This window comes from Camponotus vicinus, unplaced genomic scaffold (genome assembly GCF_025532165.1).
Source record: "Camponotus vicinus isolate PSW18456_S1 unplaced genomic scaffold, iyCamVici1.0 SCAF_1, whole genome shotgun sequence".
NCBI classification, from domain to species: Eukaryota; Metazoa; Arthropoda; class Insecta; order Hymenoptera; family Formicidae; genus Camponotus; species Camponotus vicinus.
Genome location: NW_028141945.1, coordinates 21,594,453 through 21,614,662, shown reverse-complemented (window position 1 = coordinate 21,614,662; position 20,210 = coordinate 21,594,453). Strand labels below are relative to the sequence as shown.

The window sequence follows — 20,210 nt, the reverse complement described above, 5'->3', positions numbered from 1 at the left end:
GAAAAGAGATGGAGGATGACGGTAGAGAGGGAAAATTAAAAGAGGGTGAGGAGAGAAGATTGGGGGGGGAAGAGGGAAGGAAAAAAGTAGGAAGGCCAAAGAAGATAGAGGAGCTGGGCAAGGAAAGGAGAGGTAGTACAGGATGTATTGAGGACTTCCTAAAGAGGAAAAGGGAGGGGGCAGGAGATGAGGAAAAGGAGGAGGATGAGTGGACGTTAAGGAGGAGTAGAAGGTCGGAGAGGTTGCGGGAAGAGGGGATGTGGTTGGAGAAGGAGGAAATAGGTAAAATGATAAATGAGATGGGGGAAAAAATGATGGAGAAATTTTGTGAGGAGTTTAGGAATTTGAGGTTAGAGATATTGCAAAGGGATAAGGAGTGGAGAGAGGAAAAGAAGGAGATAGGGTTAAAGATGGAGACCATGGAAAGAAAAATAAAAGAGCTAGAAACCAGATTGGGGGAAAGGGAGAAAGAAGCAGAGGGAGTGGGGGTGGGAAGTATAGGAGGTTGCATAGGCCTGGATGAAACGACAGTAGATAAGATGAAAGGAATAGGTAGGAAGATAGAACTAAAGGAAAGAGAAGAAAGGAGGAACAACATAGTGATTCGTAGATTGGAGGGGGGAACAGGAGAGCCGGAAGTGAGGGTGAAGAAAGTGTTTGAGGCCATAGGGGCGGAGGTAAAGATTGAGTGGATTAGGAGGATTAGGGGGAAAGAGGGGGGGAAGGGGAAATGGTGGTGGTAAGGCTAGGAAGCAGGGAGCAGAAGAGACAGGTGATGGAGAAAAAGAAGGAGCTAAAGGGGAAAAAGATCAGAATAGATGACGATCTAACGTGGGCTGAGAGGAGGATGAAATGGAGAATTGGGGAAATAGCGGAGGAAGAAAGGGAAAAAGGCAATAAGGTATGGACAGGGTACGGAAAAATCAGAATCAATGAGTGTTGGTGGAGATGGGACGAAGAGGAGGGGAGACTTAGGAACTGGAAGGGGGAATTAAGGGGAGAAGAAATGGATAAGGGGAAAGGAGAGGTAGTAAATGGGGAGCTGAAGATGTTAGAATAGATTATGAGGGGGAGAATAGAGATGAAGGGGGAAGAAAAACGAAGAGGAAAGAGAGGGAAAAGGATAGGAGTGAGGGCGAAAGAAAAGGAGAGGGAGGGAGGAAAGGGGATAGAGGAAGAGAGGGGTGGAAAGTAGGCTTCTGGAATGTAGCGGGGGTAAAGAATAAGGAGGAAAGGTTTTGGAAAGAAATTAAGAGATGGGAGATTGTAGTAATGGTGGAAACTTGGGTTGATGGGAAAGGCTGGGACAGGGTAAAGCGGATGTTACCAAAGGGTTATAGGTGGGAGAGACAATTAGCGAAGAAAAAGAGTAAAAAAGGAAGACCGATGGGGGGGATAATTATTGGAGTAAAAGAGGAGGGGGGAGTAGTCTCGGTTATTGAAGTAGAGGAAAAAGAGGAAGGGGTGTTGGCAGTAGAAGTATGGGTGGGCGAAGAAAGATGGAGGATAGTAGGAGTGTATGTGAAGGGAGATATGAAGGAAAAGCTAGAAGCGTTGGAGGGATGGCTAGAGGAGCAGGAGGAAAGCAAATGGACAATAATAGGGGGTGACTTTAACGCGAGGACGGGGAAGTTGGGAGGAGGTGTAGAGGAGGGCGAGGAGAAAGGAAGAGTAAGAAAATCAAAAGATGGAAAGGTTAATGAAGAAGGAAGGAAATTGATAGGGGGACTAGAAAAAAGGGGATGGGGAATACTGAACGGAATGGTGGAAGGGGACGAAGAGGGGGAATTTACATATACCGGGGGAAGAGGAGAAACAGTGATTGATTATGTGGTAGGGGAGGAAAAGGTAAGGAAAAGGGTGGTCAGGATGGAAGTAGGGGATAGCGTGGAGTCGGATCATCATCCAGTGGTAGTATTTTTAGAAGGAAAAGGAGAAAGGGCAAAGGGGAGAGGGTGGGGAAGTAAAGAAAGAAGGGGGGGGAGATGTACAACAGGAGGAGGGGAAAAAATAAGAGAGGAGATAGACTGGGAATTAATGAGAGATAAGGGAGTTGATGAAGAGCTGGAAATGAAAATAGGGAAGATAGGAGAGAAATTGAAGGAGGGGGAAAGAGAAAGTGGGAGGAGGAAAAGGGTAGGATGGTGGGATGAAGAATGTGAGGGTAAAAGGAGAGAAGTGAGGAGAACATTAAGAGAGTGGAGGAAAAGGGGAGGGGAGGGGAAAAGGTATAGGAAGGAAAGAGTGGAATACAAGTTGCTATGTAAAAGGAAAAGAGAGGAGGAAAACGAGAGATGGATTAAAGAGGCGCAGAAAGTAGGGACGGAAGGGGAGGTATGGGGGATAGTTAATAAGGAGAGGAAAAGGAGAAAAGGGGTAAATGAGGGGATAGAAGGGAAAGAATGGAGAGAGTACTTTATGAAGTTGTTAGGAGGGGTAGAAAGTAGGGTGTTAAGAGGAGGGAAGGGAGGAAGGGCAGAGGATGGAGAAGAGGATCTGAGGAGAAGTGAGATAAGGTATGTTTTGGAGAAGTTAAAAAAGGGGAAGGCGGCGGGGGCGGACGGGGTGCCAAATGAAGTATGGAAGTGTGGGGGCGAAAGGATAGATGAATGGATCTGGGGCTTCTGTAACAGGGTTTGGAGGGGAGAAGGGTGGCCGGAGCAGTGGAAGGATGGAATAATTGTTCCTTTAGTGAAAAAGGGGGCAGGAGAGAAGGTAGAGGACTATAGAGGGGTAACGTTGATGCCAACGCTATACAAAATATATGTGGGGGTGTTAACGGAGAGGTTGAAGGAGGAGATGGAGGAAAAAGACATGGTACCTCAGAATCAGACAGGTTTCAGGAAGGGGATGGGAATAATAGACAATATTTATGTTTTAAATTTTCTGGTGAATAGGCAGCTAAAGCGGAAAGGTGGAATGGTGGTGGCGACGTTTGTGGATCTAAAGGCGGCGTTTGATTCAGTGGACAGGGAAGTGTTGGTGGATGCAATGAGGGGGAGAGGGGTTAGGGAAGGATTAAGGATTAGGATAGAAGAGGTATATAGGGAGACAAGGAGTAGAGTGAGGGTAGGAGAGAAACTAGGAGAGAATTTTTGGACAGCAAGAGGAGTGAGGCAGGGATGTCCAATGAGTCCGTATTTATTCAATCTAGTTTTAGCGGATGTGGAGGAGGTGTTGAGAAGGGGTGGATGGGGAGGGGTGAAATTAGGAGAGGAAAAAATTTATTGCTTGGCATATGCGAATGACATGGTGCTGTTGTCAGAAAATGAAGAGGGGATGGCACACATGTTAGGGAAATTAGAGGGGTATATGGATAGGAAAAGGTTAGAGGTAAATGTGGGGAAAACGAAAGTTATGAGGTTTAGAAAAGGAGGAGGGAGGAGGAAGACGGCAAAGTGGAGATGGAAGGGGAAAGAGATAGAGGAGGTGAAGGAATTCACATATTTAGGATATAAGATGCAAAGGAACGGAGGACAGGAGGCGCATGTGAAAGACAGGGTAAGAAAGGCAGGGGCAGTGATAAGACAGGTGTGGGGCTAGGTAAAAGGAGGTTTACGGGAGATTGGAAAAGAAGAATTTGGCTGTGTGAAAGGTTGGTAAGAACGGTAATGGAGTTTGGTGCAGAAATATGGGGGTGGAGGGAATGGAAAGAGGTGGAGGCAATGCAGGAAAGATGGATTAGGTGGACGTTAGGGGTAGACTGGTGCACACCGGGGTATATGGTAAGGGAGGAAACGGGGAAGGAGAAGTTTAGGATAGTTTAGGTTATATTATTAAATATAAGAAAAATATTTTTAGTGTAAATCATATAAAATGATAAAATCAACACAAAAGATTGATAAAAAAAATAAAATCAATAAAATCGCATAAAATTTTAAAATTTAAATATTGTAAAAGAATAGATTTCTCAAGTTTTTAAGCTATTAAAGTAATCTTCAGAGTTTCAAAACTAAACTTGTTTAGATACATAAATGTTTAACACAAAATTAAATCAATTTTTATTAAATTCCTTTCGTTCCAATAAAATTTCACGACAGAATTCCCTGATTTTTCAAGGTAAAACAAAAATCTCTGAGAATACCAGTTTTTCAAGATCTTTTCCGAGAGTATAATTTATTTACTGGATATTTTCCGGGAATATTCCTGATAAAACATGGTTCCATCTTTTAGAACAATTTTTCAGGGGTGTTACCCGATTGTCCACGTCGCCAATTGGCCAATTCAAAATAGAACTCTCTGATTGATCAATCGTTGCTCGTTATTCTAGGCACAGGTCGACATAATTGGTTATGGTCAATCGCAACGTGGTCAAACGGGACGTTCCCGTTTTTCAGAATTAATTATAAAAATTTTTAAACTTTTTTTCAAATTTCATCCATTTACCCTTTATATAATTATGTACGCAAAGTTTATATTAAAATCAAGAAATCCGAATTCGCGAAGTTCCCTAGTAAGTTCGTGACAAAGGCATGATTTTGAAGAGAAAATTGTAGCGCATCACAAGAACTGCGAGATACAGGAAGTTTCTTAAATATCTCAAAGCTCTCCCGAGTCTTTACATATAACGGAAAATGAAACCGGAAATCACTCACGGTTGAAAGTGACAAGCACTCCTCGCGTAGCGCGTCTTCATTCGGTGCGCCGACCCACGGTGCAACAGCCTCGCCCTTCTCGCCCATCTGCTTACTGGCAATGAAGGCCTCCTGTTCCTTGTTGAGTTCAGCGATCAGCCTCTGAAATAGAAAGATTCATTCCGTTGATATATTGCAGACGAAGTTAGCAAAATTTCACATTTTTTTAGATAAAATCCAATGGTACAAAACCGGTACTTTTCGGAAAAACCGATAAAGATTAATCCTTTCCGTTAAAAATGTTAACATGAATAAAAAAATCTTCTCATCAATATTCGTTAATTGAGGAAGTGTTTTTTAATTTAAGCTTTATTCAAAATAAAATCTGTAATAGATTAGGAGTCAACGTAGCAAATAATTAATTTTTTGCTAGAAGAGATTGAAAGGTAAACACAAACCAGATATATATTTCGATAAAAATTTTTAATTTTGTTATTATTTTTTTACTAAACTAAAGATTAATGTAAAATTTAATTATATATATATATATATATATATATATATATATATATATCCAAAGTTCTTATTTTAAAAAATTTTACATATTAATTTGAATTAAAAAAAACTTTATTATTAAATTAAAATTCCTTTTTTTTAAATCTGTAATGATTATATGATATGAGCTATTAATTAAAACAAAAAATAATTAAATCAAAAATATCTTTTTACGTAAAGTTATATAAATATATTTTAGTGTCACATATTAGTTATATTTTTTTTATTTTTGTCAATTTATTTTATTGGTTAAAGTCCGCAGTAAAAATTCATCGTGGTTTTTTCTACTCATCGGACTTTTTTGGCCAATTCTGATCATAGAGGACTCGAACAGAGATTCGCATGAATGAGAATAAAGCGCATTTTGATAATCGACGGTTCTCGTTATTAACGCGAAAGCTTTTACGCGATGGAAATAACCGGTGCGCGATATATTTTTCACTTCATTCCTCGTGAGAACTTATTATCACACGAATGACATCCTGTCATTTGCTGCCATGAATTCGTTTTCATTTGCGAGTTATTTAGTGTTGAAAATACGCATATCTCCGTATGAACGCGCACATGTACACACATACACACGCAATATAATAGAAACTATTTTTTTTCTCTTTTAAAAAAAAGGAGGAATGGATTTTTATGAGAAAACAATTTGCATAAATGTAGCTGATTTTTAGAGTACCTTTTAGTTCTATGAATAAATTAGAATTTTTTATATCGTCCGAAAGTAATTATATGCGCGCAAAGATATAAAAATATATAAAAATTCTCTATTCTCGCTCATCCTTATACATGATATCTATTCAAGTTTTCTAAAAAAAATAAAAGATCCCTGATGTTTTAGATATTTTTATTCAAAATTTCAGATAAAGAATATATTTTAAAGATTTTTTAATCAATTTTCTAAAATAAGTTTTTTTTAATTGTGTTTTTTCTTATATTTTTTTATTCATACGAAGGAAAAACACAGAGTCAAGTTAACTTCAAGTGCTAGATTTGCAAATCTATTGGAAAAAATTGTTTTCATAAGGTAAACATTTTTCATTTGCACATTTTCATTTCTTCATCATTAAAAATTACAATAAAAAATATTTAGTGTATATTTAATATTTTGTTAAGAAATATTCAATGTAAACAAAGATAAATATAAAATAAATATATAAAAATATATAAATATATAAAGATAAATATATCTTAAACATAATATTGACTTGCTTACAATGTAAGAATAATTTTATAATATACAAAATTGTCATATAAGAAGAATTTTTATTAAATTTCCCTGAAATTCAAATAAAATTCCATGAAAATTTTCTGATTTTTCCAGATACAAAGGAAATCTGTAAATATTTCAATCTGTAAATATTTCCATATTTTTTTCCAGGAAGTAGACACCTTGTTATATACGTGAGAAAATATAAATATATTAAGATTGACTTATAAAATCTAGGATTTTTCAGAATTAATTATTCGAAAGCCGCTAATGAATTGCTGATTACTCTTTCTTTCTTCAACTTAAAAAAAAGTGTGCAAAAAGTGTGCAAAAAGTGGGACCCGAATTGGCAACATAAAGAATACAATACGCTGAATGCGATGGAAATACGAGGTCAGAGGAAGTGCTGAGAACAAGGAAGGAGTTTCTTGCAGCACGAGATCAAGCATGGATCAATGAAGCTTGCCGGATTCGCGGTGCATTTACCGCACAGCGACAATATATTCCATTTCCTGTATGAACATTCTTAATGGAGAGGATCGATAGCGTCATTTTGTCGCTTTAATCGAGCATCGCGAAACTTTTTTCGAAAAAATGAAGCTTTTCTATCTTTTTGGCCTCCTTTTCTTAGTTTTCTCTTATGCAAAATGTCCATTCAAATTTTATAAAAAAAAATTTCCTGATCTTGATTCCTGATCTTCCTGAAAATTTCCGGATCTTTTAGGTTCTTTTATTTGAAATTTCAGATAAAAAGAATTTTTCTAGACATTTTTTGATGCAACTTTCTAAAATAAGTTTTCTAATCTTCTAATATTTTTTACTCATATGGAAAAATAAAGAGTCACTTAAGTTTCAAGTGACTCTTGCTTACAATGTAAGAATAATTGCAAGTGACTTGCTTACAATGTAAATTTGACACTTAACAATTGACTGAAAAAAATTGAATAGCTTCCGTAACATAAGTATTTTTCATCTGCATAACATTTTTTAATTTTTATCGGTAAAAATTACAATAAAAATGTGAACTATTCTATATTCTGTGTTACGAGATTTAATATATAAATACAGAAATATATATATATATATATATATTTCAGCATATATATATATATATATATATATATATATATATATATATGCTTATAATAGATTTTAAACACATAATTCAATTAGCTTGCCGGTTACAATAGTATAAGAGCAAAATTGTCAAAGAAAAATTCCTTGAATTGCGATAAAATTTCATTAGAATTCCCTGATTTTTTCAGATATAAAAAAATCCCTAAGAATTCCAAATTCTCTATGTTTTTCCAGATAGTAGATATCCTGTCATAAACCACGTTTAATTGTAAAATCAATTGTGAAAAATATGAACAATTTGCATGATAGAAGGAAATTGTTGTCTATCGCGAGTAGTATAAAAATTTATTGATAAATGTGTTGCGCGGACGAATTGACGGCGCATGAACGACAACGCAAAACGAATGTTTCGTGGATGAACGTAAATGCGAATATCTCGAGGACCAGATATGACTCACTTTTTTTTTCTAAATTATCCAATTTCGATTATTTCCGTTTGCAGCAGTCAAGAGTCGTGATTAACGAGAGTTGGTTTCATTTATTCCGGGTAAAGGTGTCTATAAATCTTCCTCCTACTGGACATTCGTCCAGAACAAACGAAACCATTAGCTGAGTTCGCGAAAAATTACATGCGTATATTTTTCAGAAATTGCGTATAAAATAATTGTGAAAAAATATAGATATATATAAATTTCTGCGATAAAATGTTTCAAAAATATTTCGTAAAAATTCAGAACGATTTAAAGTCTTTTCTGAATAAACAATTGTACTTTTCTTTTACTGAATTTATTTTTGAATAGAAATATTGAGCATTAAATTGTTCAAAACAATCACAATCTTCTAATCATTTTTATTGTCAATCCGTATTAATTGAGTGACATCATCCATTTTTTCGCATAACTGTTCATCCGGAAATTTCATTGTGAACCAATATTCAATCTACATATGTATATATGTAATTAAAATAAAATATTCATAGATTATACAAATAATAAGAAATAAAAATATATAAAAAACCTAATTTCAATCATTCTTATTTAGAGATAAAAAAACAAATAAATCAAGATTAATTTAGATTTTAATATTTTGCATTACGAGAATAATTATTTACTCAAAAACCGCTAATGGATGGTTTGACTTTTTTCACCTTGCTTTTGGTACGCGCAAAAAGCGAAACACGAAGCAAAAAAAAGGAATGCATGTTGGATGCAAAAAACGCAGTTGAGAATGAAGAGAAAATTATAAACGAGTAGATAAACGCAAAGTGCTATGAAATAATAAAATTATTTATTCTCGCGTTCGTGAAGTCGCTGCTATTTTAAATTATTTTATAATTTATGCTTATCTGCTTGATTTTTATAATGCACAGAATCACGCAAATATCTGTTTTATTTAAAAATACAGAGGTATATAAAATATAACGAAATATCAGCGTAATCTTGAAACGAGAACAAGAAACACGAGGATTGGGAAGGAAATGTCATATGTGTTCAGGATATAGAACACTCGTCCTTATATCTTCAAACCGCAGAGTAGCATTGATTGTTATACTCCTGGCTATATCGATATACGGACAGAAATATACATCAAGCGTCCCAGAGAAATTACTCAATATAAAAATAATAAAAATAAATAATAGAAAAAAATATGTTCATTGTTAGATCTTTAATATTCCTATTTTTTCATCAAGATTAAAATAAAGCTCTAATTATAAGAATTTAATACACATATAGTGACGGTTGAGTAATATAAGTATTTTATTACTATTATATACTATCATATTATATTACTGTTATATTACTATTTTATAATATATTACTATTATATTACTATTATATTACTATTTTATTACTATTTTATAATGTTATTTCAATATTATTGTAACGAAATTTTTTACTTTCTTATTTTTTTTACTTTCTTCATTATTTATACATATACATATCTGCGCTGCGATGATATTTTTCTTATTAAGATTATGTTCTTTTCAAAATTTCTTGCCTCTTAATTTTATTATTCTTATATTTTATTATAATTAATTATTTAAGGAAAACTAATGAAATTAATAAATGAATCATGTATGATCGCAAAATACGCAAAAAACTGCGAAGAACCGTCGAAATAAACGAATATAAGTATTCGCAGGTCGATTTTGCCAACAGTAAATGTACGATAAAAATTTCGAATATTAATTTATGAATATATTGGAATCAATTTATGAATATATTGAAATCTATTTTCAATTTTCTTATATCGTTTTTTCCCTTCAATACAGATAAACGAAAATAACTTAATTTTTTTTGCATACAAATACAACAAATACTTTGTTCATTTATAAATTTTGAAAGATTTTACTTTTTTATTATACTTATTCTATTAATTATATATTGTAATAATTTAATTCATATAATATAAAGTTTTGACATTAGAATCTATTCCTCATTCTAATTATTGACTGTCGAACTTTTATAATATCCGTGAAAAATATACATATTTACGCTCTGGCATACACGCCACTGTAATATATGACTCTTCTTATCGTACTATATGTAATTATTCTTAATCATAAAATTACACACACACACACACACACACCCACACACGCGCACACGCGCACACACACACACACACACACACACACACACACACATATATACAGGGTGATTCATATAAAGTGACCGATGTGAATATTAGCTAAAGTTGAAGAGCTATGAAAAAATTTTTATACCAAAAGATGTTTGACACAGAGGGGGACATCGTATGGTACAAACGATATTTTTATAGATGAAAGCATTAAGGATATTTCAAGATCAACTTAATTTTTTAAAATGGAACCCCCTATTTTTTATTACATATTCTTGTAGCTCATCTCGAGAGCTTTCTAAAACACTATAATTAAGTTAGTTTTCATTAAGTACTTTCCGAGTTATGAGGCTTGAAATCATTTCTTAATTTTACATAAACCGTAAAATATCTTGTAAAATATTCATTTTTCGATTATCTTACCTTAATACTTTTACGTAGAAAATAATGAGAGGAATCAATTGGTGTAAAGAAAACATATAGTTGTTTCGAAGAAAAAATATGTAATTTGCAATTAACAATTACATATTTTTTCTTAAAAATAACTATGTGTTTTCTTTACACCAATTGATTCCTCTCATTATTTTCTACGTAAAAGTATTAAGGTAAGATAATCGAAAAATGAATATTTTACAAGATATTTTACGGTTTATGTAAAATTAAGAAATGATTTCAAGCCTCATAACTCGAAATACTTAATGAAAACTAACTTAATTATAGTGTTTTAGAAAGCTCTCGAGAAGAGCTACAAGAATATGTAATAAAAAATAGGGGGTTCCATTTAAAAAAATTAAGTTGATCTTGAAATCTCCTTAATGCCTTCATCTATAAAAATATCGTTTGTACCATACGATGTCCCCTTTTGTGTCAAACATCTTTTGGTATAAAAATTTTTTTATAGCTCTTCAACTTTAGTTAATATTCACATCGGTCACTTTATATGAATTACCCTGTATATATATATATATATATATATATATACAGGGTGTCCCTGAATGGTCTGTACAAACTTTGTGAATAAGTTCCAGGGACCTAAACAAGCAGAAAAGGTCCCATAAACATGGGGTCGGAAACGCTTGCTTCTGGAGTTACGACGGTTCGAAGTTTTCCTGCAATAGCTGGAGAAATTATCACGTCAAATCGCATAGGTGTTACAAAACTGTGTTTATTTATTTCCTCGGTTTTGCCACGGACATAATAGGACAGTACACTTGCTATAGCAAATGCTCGAAATGGCCTCCGTTAGATTCCAAGGAAGCCTGCGCAAGTGTACTGTCCTGTTATGTCCGTGGCAAAACCGAGGAAATAAATAAACACAGTTTGTAACACCTATGCGATTATATGCTGTGACGTGACGCTTGACGGTCCGTCACAAGGATCGCGAGATCCGACCAAGAATGAATTTGGGCCCTCGTTCTCCCCTAATTTAGGGAGAGAGCGGCTATTGGAGGCGAGATTATACTCGCCTTCCGTGCGTACAAATTTATTTGTTAGCGTTAAGATTAGGCTTAAGAGCGGGCACGATGGGAAACGCTGACGGGATCTCATCCGGTGGCTCAAAATTGAGGAAGGAGTACAGGATACAAGGAAACGGGCGAGCGGAGGCGCCGACTAAAAGGAACACGCCAAGCTAAGTATTATTATTTAATTGCGTCAATAATAAAGTCCACCTAAGACTACCGCTGCCGCCCCTGTAAACATTCACATGCCCAGCAGGTACGGGGAACAATTGAGGGGAAGGCCAACCAGCGGACGAAAACTGACGCTGAGACCCCGAGTCGGAGTCATCTCGGCCGGAACAGCGCTAAAGAAGAACATTCTAAATAACGGCGAGTGGCTGCCGAAAGTATCCCTCCTGACGGGCCTCGACGAGAGGAATTATGGAAAATAAAAGAGGAAACGGGGTGCGACAAGCACATGTACAGCCCTGAAGGCGGCAGGATTAAATGGGCCACACGACGATCCTGAGGGTTGCGGAAGCGCCACAGGTGGCCTAGTTACGCATTAATTTGCTAGCGTGATTTCGACGGGCCTTCCGCTCGCCACTGTTCGGCGGACCGGCGAAGGGAACGACGGCCCAAAATCACCGATCCGACACGTGGATGCCGAGAGCACGGAGAACCGCCAGGAGTCACCGGTGAGACAAGCGTCGACCCCATCTGGCCGTCTTTGTTAAATAATTCAGGTAGAATTAGCTCGAACAATGTCGGTGCCGTATAGCTGCCGTCATTAAATTAATTGTGAAATTCCTTTTCTGCGTTCTCGATATTTGCGTCTTAGAGTACGACGGCCGGCCGAAAGACTTTGTTCGAGCTTTCGTAAAATTAAGTGCCCTCTCTCCCAGTTGCGCGCCGACAGTCACTGTAAATGTTTATTTGTACAATTATTACTGTTAGCTGTAAAACTTTGTCTGTTAAAAGTACTGTAACCGAGCTCATCCACAAAGGCGATTGCGATATCCAATAACCGACAAATACGTCGCGGCATCGGCTCGCATATTTCCGAGGCTCAAGTCATTTGATACTTTATTGTTATTGATAGTTTTTCGTGTCTCGATTCAACTGTTCCTGTTAGATACGTTACTAGTCGCTAAATTTTTTTCGTTGAAGCGGCAGATCTGTATAATCGGTTCGCATCTATATTCGCTTCTGTTAACTGCGTGTGCGGCGGGTAGATCCGTTATTATAATTAATTATTTCTATTCGCGCACGACGGATGTCATTAAAGGAGTCGACACCGCGGTGCTCATTATTAAAAGTTATTTGGGGATTCGTAGCTGCCGAAACTCTAACAAGTCTCGTTTAGCGCGGAATTCCGGGACTTTTCTTGTATACTTTTTTTCTGCCGCGTGACATATGATACCGCGGTGATCGCGCTCGAATGCCGGCCCGTCGCTGCCGGCTAATAATCGGATAATCAATATTATAAAACCGCTTTGCATCTACACGAATCTGTCTGTCATCAAAATTTATTCATATGTTAAATATATTAATTCTTGTTATTATAATATTATGTTTTATTTGCAGCCACCCTGTATTCTCGATCCTTCCTTGTGAACTGTTAACACGGACTCCCCCCCTCTGCCAATTTCGAGACGGGGCTAGTCGAGCGTCCGTCGCGATTTTTCTGAGAATTTTGCATTCTTTGTGTACTGCCGATACGGTAAATTTTATAGAGCGGTGCGGATTACCGCACCTGGCGCCCATATATTTGATTTTGGAGAGAAACGTTTTTTTTTGTTATGTAAGGAGATCGCGCCGAAGGTGTGCCGTGGGCCAAAAACACCGGCCACGTAAAATCATTAGCCCTTAAAGAATTAACGGTCACAATGCATATGTGTGTGTGTGTGTGTGTTTGTATATACGTACGATTCCATTTACTTAAGACAAACATAAATATCGCACAATTAAATATTAATATATATATATGTGTGTGTGTGTGTGTGTGTGTGTGTGTACACACACACATATATTTACACAGACACGCATACACTCATCCCTCGATTTACACAGTATTTTTTTATGCGAGTTGTTTTTATACATAGTAAACTCCCTTTGTTTACGCAGACTTTTTATACTCAGCTTCCATTCTCATTTTATGCGGTTTTTTTCTTTTTCATTGAAGTAGTACTTCCAAATATTTCGAGCGATGAAGATGGTAACTTTATGCCAATTAAAAAGAGAAGATTGATTGCTTTAGCTTTAGATACTTTAGATTAGAGTACAGACGAATGGACAACGAATAGACTTTATTTCAATTGTTCTGAATTTTCATTAGCATTATTTGTGGAAATATGTGAAATAAATATTTTTACATCGGCCTATTTCTTTAGTATTTTTTTTACTAGTGGACTCTATATTATTCCACTTTATAGAGAGAAATATACATCAACTGTCCAGAAGTTATTCGATATAAAAATAATATAATAAAAAAATGTATAATCAATATATAATAAAATATATTCATTATTATATTTTTAATATTTCGATTTCCTCAGTATTAAAATTAAAACTAATTGTAAAAATAAGATGCTCTAATTGTAAGAATATTTAGCATTGAAAATTAAATAATATAATATTATATCAACTTTATCGATAGAAATACATACTAAATATCCCAGAGAAGTTATATGATATAATTAAATATATAATTTATAATATATAATATAATTAAATATAAAATATAAATATAAAAATAATATAATATAAATATATAATTAAAAAATATATTCATTATTAAATCTTTAATAGATTCCGGTTTTCTCATTATCAAGATTAAAACCGAGTTCTAATTTTAGAATATTTAACATTAAAAGTTGAGTATTTATTATATAAGATATAAGTATAGTAATTATCTATAATATAGGAGAGAAATAAGAAACTAACTGTAGATATAAGTACAGTAATTATAATATAGGAGAGAATTAAGAAACTAACTCGTATCGGATTTATCGTTAGCACGAAGGCGAACGTAAAACAAACAACGGAACTATTTAATAAATCAGCGAGAGACGTTTGTAATCGTTATACATCGAGATCTGGAATTAAACCCTCCATGGAGAGGATTTTTTTGTTCCGCTGTCGTTTTACGTCACTACGAGACTAATTCGTCGCTTAAGAGTTATACTATTCCAACGTATAGTGTTAAGTGCCGATCAATCTCCCATAATTTCATTCAAAATAAATTCTTATTCTATCAATTTTTCACGATAAATTAAATTTATTCTCTCGGTAAATACGTAACACACAAAAAAGTGGCAAATCAATTTCTCAGCAATTTTATCCAGAATCAATTCCCATTCATCTAGCAGTAATCGTTTTCACACCTTTAATATACCGTCGCGAATTTGATTTATGGCTTATTTCGACGTGTGCGGAAAATCGCTGAAAGTTGTTTTGTACATTTTATTAATAGGATTAAAAGGGTTAAAACTGCAACAATTAAAAGAAATTAGATAGTTTAAATACAGCTCTGTTATATCTATTAAATATTAATAGATATAATTAGAGTCATTTAATTATAATTAAGAGATTATAATTAATAGATGTAAGATATTAAAAATTTAATATTTTTTTAAAACTTTTTAGATTTATAATTTATTTATAGTTTCTGACATATTCAATTACATTTATTGCAAAATTTAACAATAAATTAAAGAACTTCTCTTACACGCGCGAAAAAATGATTGATTGATGATATTATAAAACTGAATAAAAACTATCTAATCGGATTATAGTATATCAGACGATTTCTCACTCTTTCTCTCTCTCTCTCTCAAAAGTTATTTCTGAAAAAAATCTGCATCACAATACACAAGGATTAAACGTGTACCTGAAACGGCGATAAAAATGAATCGTCATAAATAACGAATTAGAATCGCCCCACGAAGCCAAAACTTCTTTCTCTTCGAAATTATGTAACTTTTAAGAAATAATTATCGCAATAAGATTGCGATAAACATGCAATATTTATTATTAAATACCATTCATCGTGAAAATTTAATAATATATATAATATATAAAATACCCGATAGTTTTTTATTATAAAAACTTCCTTTCATCGCGACGTAATTTTGCACAATATAATTTTACCGTCTCTAAGAACTCATTCCCTGTAAATTTCCTACGAGAAAGATAATAATTGAAATCTGCTTCCTTCTTTTTACTTCCTTGGAATATTTCAGTTATTTCTACTTTCTCAAAAGAGGATAGATATCTACGATATCTCGCGGAAACTTATATCTTCTCCGTAGAAAGGTAAAAAAAAAATAATTTAGTAAGATATATATATATATATATATATATATATATATATAAATGAATATTTTACAAGATATTTTACGGTTTATGTAAAATTAAGAAACGATTTCAAGCCTTATAACTCGGAAAATACTTAACGAAAACTAACTTAATTATAGTGTTTTGAAAAGCTCTCGAGATAAGCTACAAGAATATGTAATAAAAAATAAGCAGTTCCATTTAAAAAATTGAAGGTGACCTTTATGTGACCTTGAAGCAACTATTCAAGGTCAAACTAATGACACCACCTTATGTCCCCCTTGAAACCATACAACTTTTGTCTGAAACATCTTTTTCTAAAATTAAAAATAAGAAAGTTATTTGGGGTGGGACATTAAAATGGGACACTCTGTACACACACACACACACACACACACACACACACACACACACACACACACACACACACACACACACACACACACACACACATACATACAATTATATCGTCTGGAATTTGTCAGGATTTTGCCGTATATCTCATTTTAATCTCAACTCTTTTCAATCAAATTCAGCATAAATTTCCATTCGCTTTTCTCGATCGATCTATCACGATAGAAGAAATAACTGATCATCTTCAACGCCATAGTAAAAAATTCTCGCGTTCGCGATACTCGAATCTTCTTTTCCTTTATCCGATATCGTCGTGAAAATCTATTACCGGATTCGCCGAGCGAAAGGGCGACCTTAAAATAATTTTAATCACGATATGGTCGTGAAAGAGCGGAAAACAGATTATGCAGCGTAAAAAAATTCGTATCACAGTCACGTGTTACAGGTAAAACGTGATTCGCATACGATAGGCATTGGCAAATACCTGCGCCAAGAAAGAGCTATCCTATGCGGAAAGATTAAGTCATTAAGAATGCAAAAGGAACCAAAAAAATCGAACGCTAAAGGATTCTAATGCGGGATAAAGTGCATGATGCAAAAAACGATGGATGCAAAAAATTATTTTTAAATATTCGCTCCCAATATTATTTATTAAAATAAATGAAATTTAATATCATCAATCAATAATTCTATGCATATAAAAAAAAATAAATGTGTACATGTTACCTAATTTATTATTATTAAACTTTATATCAAAAACTATAAATAAATTATAAATAATTATATAAAATATTAAATATTAAAATATTAAAAATAATAGGCATAATTAAATATATCAGAAACTAAATAATAAATAAATTTAAAAAACAATTAATAAAAAGTATAAGACTCGAAATATAAAATTAAACAAATCAGTTTTAATGGCAATACGAGTCGAGTGTCGATGTTATAACACATTTATTTATTATACAATCAAATAAGCATGAAACAAAATACAAAGAAAGAATAGCGAAGTTTCGACCCTATTTTTGGGTCATCTTCAGCGCAAATGTGATGATGTGATAAAAAAAATAACAAAAGTGTTTTATATCGGAGTCAATTACAAAGGGTGCCGTCTAAAGTAATAATAAATGTCTCGGTATCTCATTATCTTGACGATGCCTATGTAAAAATAAAGAACAAAAAGTGAAATAAGTTAAATAAATAATGTAAACTAATATGAACAAAGATAGAAATAAGTACTAAAATTCAACATGAAAAATTAAGAGGTTGAAAAGATTTTAATGTCAATTTTTGAAAAAATAATTTAAATAAATATAAACTGAACATAGAGTCAAGAAGAAATAAAACTTAAAAAGATAAGAAGTTAAAACTACGAAATTAAGACTTACTTCCAGGCATCGAAGACAATGACGAGCCGAGGAGACGAATGGAGACAACTCAACATCTCCGAAGACAAAGATCGACTAGTCTTTAACGGATAGATGTGACTTATTTATAAACGGTAAAGCGAGTCAAATAATGTATAAATGTACACATACGCAAAGTCGCAGACCTATTTGTTATGATAGAAAACTGTGTTAAATTTAAAAAGTTTAAAAACAATAAATTTTTAATATTTATTGTATTTATTAATTATAATTAAATTACTATTTATGTATTAATATTAAATAAATATTAAATAATATTAAATAAATATAATACAATTCTATTTAAACTATATTTAATTTTTCTTAATCACTACAGTTTTAACTCTTTCAATACTATTATTATGCATCGCAATTTATTTAATTTGTAAAACTTGAAATTTGACACATTTCTTATATATTTATAATACATATAAATAACATATACAAATGTATGCATCAAAATTTACATTGAGAAATTATTGACTACGTACGATATCGAGTGACATTTATCAGAGATTCGAAATGAAAGAGAGCAATCAACTGCGTATATTTATTGCCGAGGTCATCACAACATCGACGAAATGATGCGCTCGATTTAGCGTGCAACTAGGATGCAATGCCGTAAAGAAGTCTTTCTTTTTCCTTGCGAGATTGTTGGCGCTCTTTTAATCTTGGACGTCTCTTGTCCTGGACGCATTCAAGACACGTCTGCAGATATCGATCAAACTGTCGAGTCAATAGTTGATAAACACAAGCGATTACCAGAGCTGTGGAAGAGACGATGCTCGTGAGAGAAACGATTTGATTTGATGAAGAAAGCATGACTTTTATCGGGACAGTTCGTGTACGTGAGAGTCTTTCTTTTATTTTTCTCCTAGAAATCGAAATCGTGTCCAGTGTCGAGATGTGTGTGAGTTGTGTGTAAAATCATATCGTGAAATTCTAGTTTCCTAAAAAAAGTCGAAATAGAAGAGAAACCCGAGAGATTCAGGAATAAACGACTTCCCTTTGGCGTTCTTTACGATTTGACGATGTCCTCGTATCCGGAGGAAAATAGGTTGCCGCATGACTCAGCAGGCGGAGCAAAGTGATAAGATCGACAAAAAAGATTGAGGTTCGATATCCAAAGTTAATTTTATGATGTGTGGAATATGGCATATAGAGATTCAATGTGGAAATTGGATTTTGCTAATATATCGCGGTTTTTTATAAGGACTACGCAGCCTCATAAAAACACAGGCACATACATTTTTAATATATTGTAGGAATGTTGCACTAAGAAAAATTTTTCCCGTACATGTAAGAAGTTAAATTTCGGTCTTTACAATTAAATAAATTGTGAAGCATATTAATAGCATTAAAAAGATTAAAAGTAATTGCAGTAATTAAAAAAAATTAAATATAGATAGTTTAAATGGAATTCTGTATATATTACATATTAATAGAGATATAATTAGTAAATTATATATCATAATTAATAGATAAGATAAATATTAAAAATTTATCTAAAATTTTTTTAATTGATAATTTATTTATCATCTCTGATGTATTTAATTGTATTTATTTTTATTGCAAAATGTAATAAAATAAATTATAAAACATATTTCGTTACCTGCGCGGAAAAATTATTAATTGATATTAAAAATTTCTTACGATTAAAGATGATTAAATGGACACAACAAAAATTATTTTCTACATTCACTGCTTTTTGCAAAAAAAAAAAATTTTTAACATCATTGTAATTGACAAAATTATTTGAAATAATATATTAATATAGTAAATATTTGTTTATAAAAAAAATCATATATATATATATATATATATATATATATATATATGATTAAGATCGAGATTGCGCAGAACGAACATTGATATCACTTCTCATTAATTTTCCTTCATCTTAATCTTGCGAATTATTATCAGTGCTTGACACGAGAAATTACTGATAGGATGCAAGTTGTCGGCAGCACTTACAATCAAGCTTCAGGCGAAATATCAACTTATTATGAACAACTCTCGTATCGTAAATTGTGTCACGTAATACGAGGATTATCGCGAGCCAGGTAAATGAAAAAGAAGCGATTATTGTTAATTGCAACTTTGACCCAACGTATATAAAAGCCCAAGGATATCGTTTGTTTATTCAAGGATCTCGATTATAACGCTAATTTATAATACGTATGTTTCGTCGTGTCCTAAATTTCAACACAAGAGCGGCGATATTTCACGTCAAAAATGTTTTAATTTCTTTTTTCCTATTAAATATATAGATAAATGAAACTTTATTACTTTTATTTTTTACACTCTATAAAAAATGATCTTTATTAAAAACTATTCAAATATTCGCTACAATTTTCTTTGGAAAAATATCAGGTTGGCATATATGAATCTGTCATTTACCTAAAATATCTTTTTTAAATAATTTTTAATTTAGTTTTTTAATTTTTAAATATTTTTTAATTTATTTTTTAATTTAATCATAATATAAATGTAAAATAAAATACAATATCTTTGTGTTATCTCATTTAAAGTGGAAAATATACGTTTTGCAAACTCGATCTGGATCGATGTGAAATATTTACATTATAAGCGTATCAAATGTGAATAAATATGGCATATTTAAAATTCGAATATCATAGTAATTGCATCTTTACAATATATTATTGCTCAA

At 33.1% G+C, this 20,210-nt stretch overlaps 1 protein-coding gene across 8 annotated transcripts in view; it reads right to left on the bottom strand.

Annotated features, from left to right (window-relative positions):
• Sap47 (Synapse-associated protein 47kD) overlaps positions 1-20,210 on the bottom strand; it is a 125,871-nt gene that overhangs the window by 22,770 nt on the left and 82,891 nt on the right. For all 8 annotated transcript variants that reach the window (XM_083078424.1, XM_083078425.1, XM_083078423.1 and 5 more), the window contains one exon: positions 4,596-4,736. In XM_083078424.1, the coding sequence (XP_082934550.1) occupies positions 4,596-4,736 (141 nt within the window). The remainder of the gene's footprint in view (positions 1-4,595; positions 4,737-20,210) is intronic.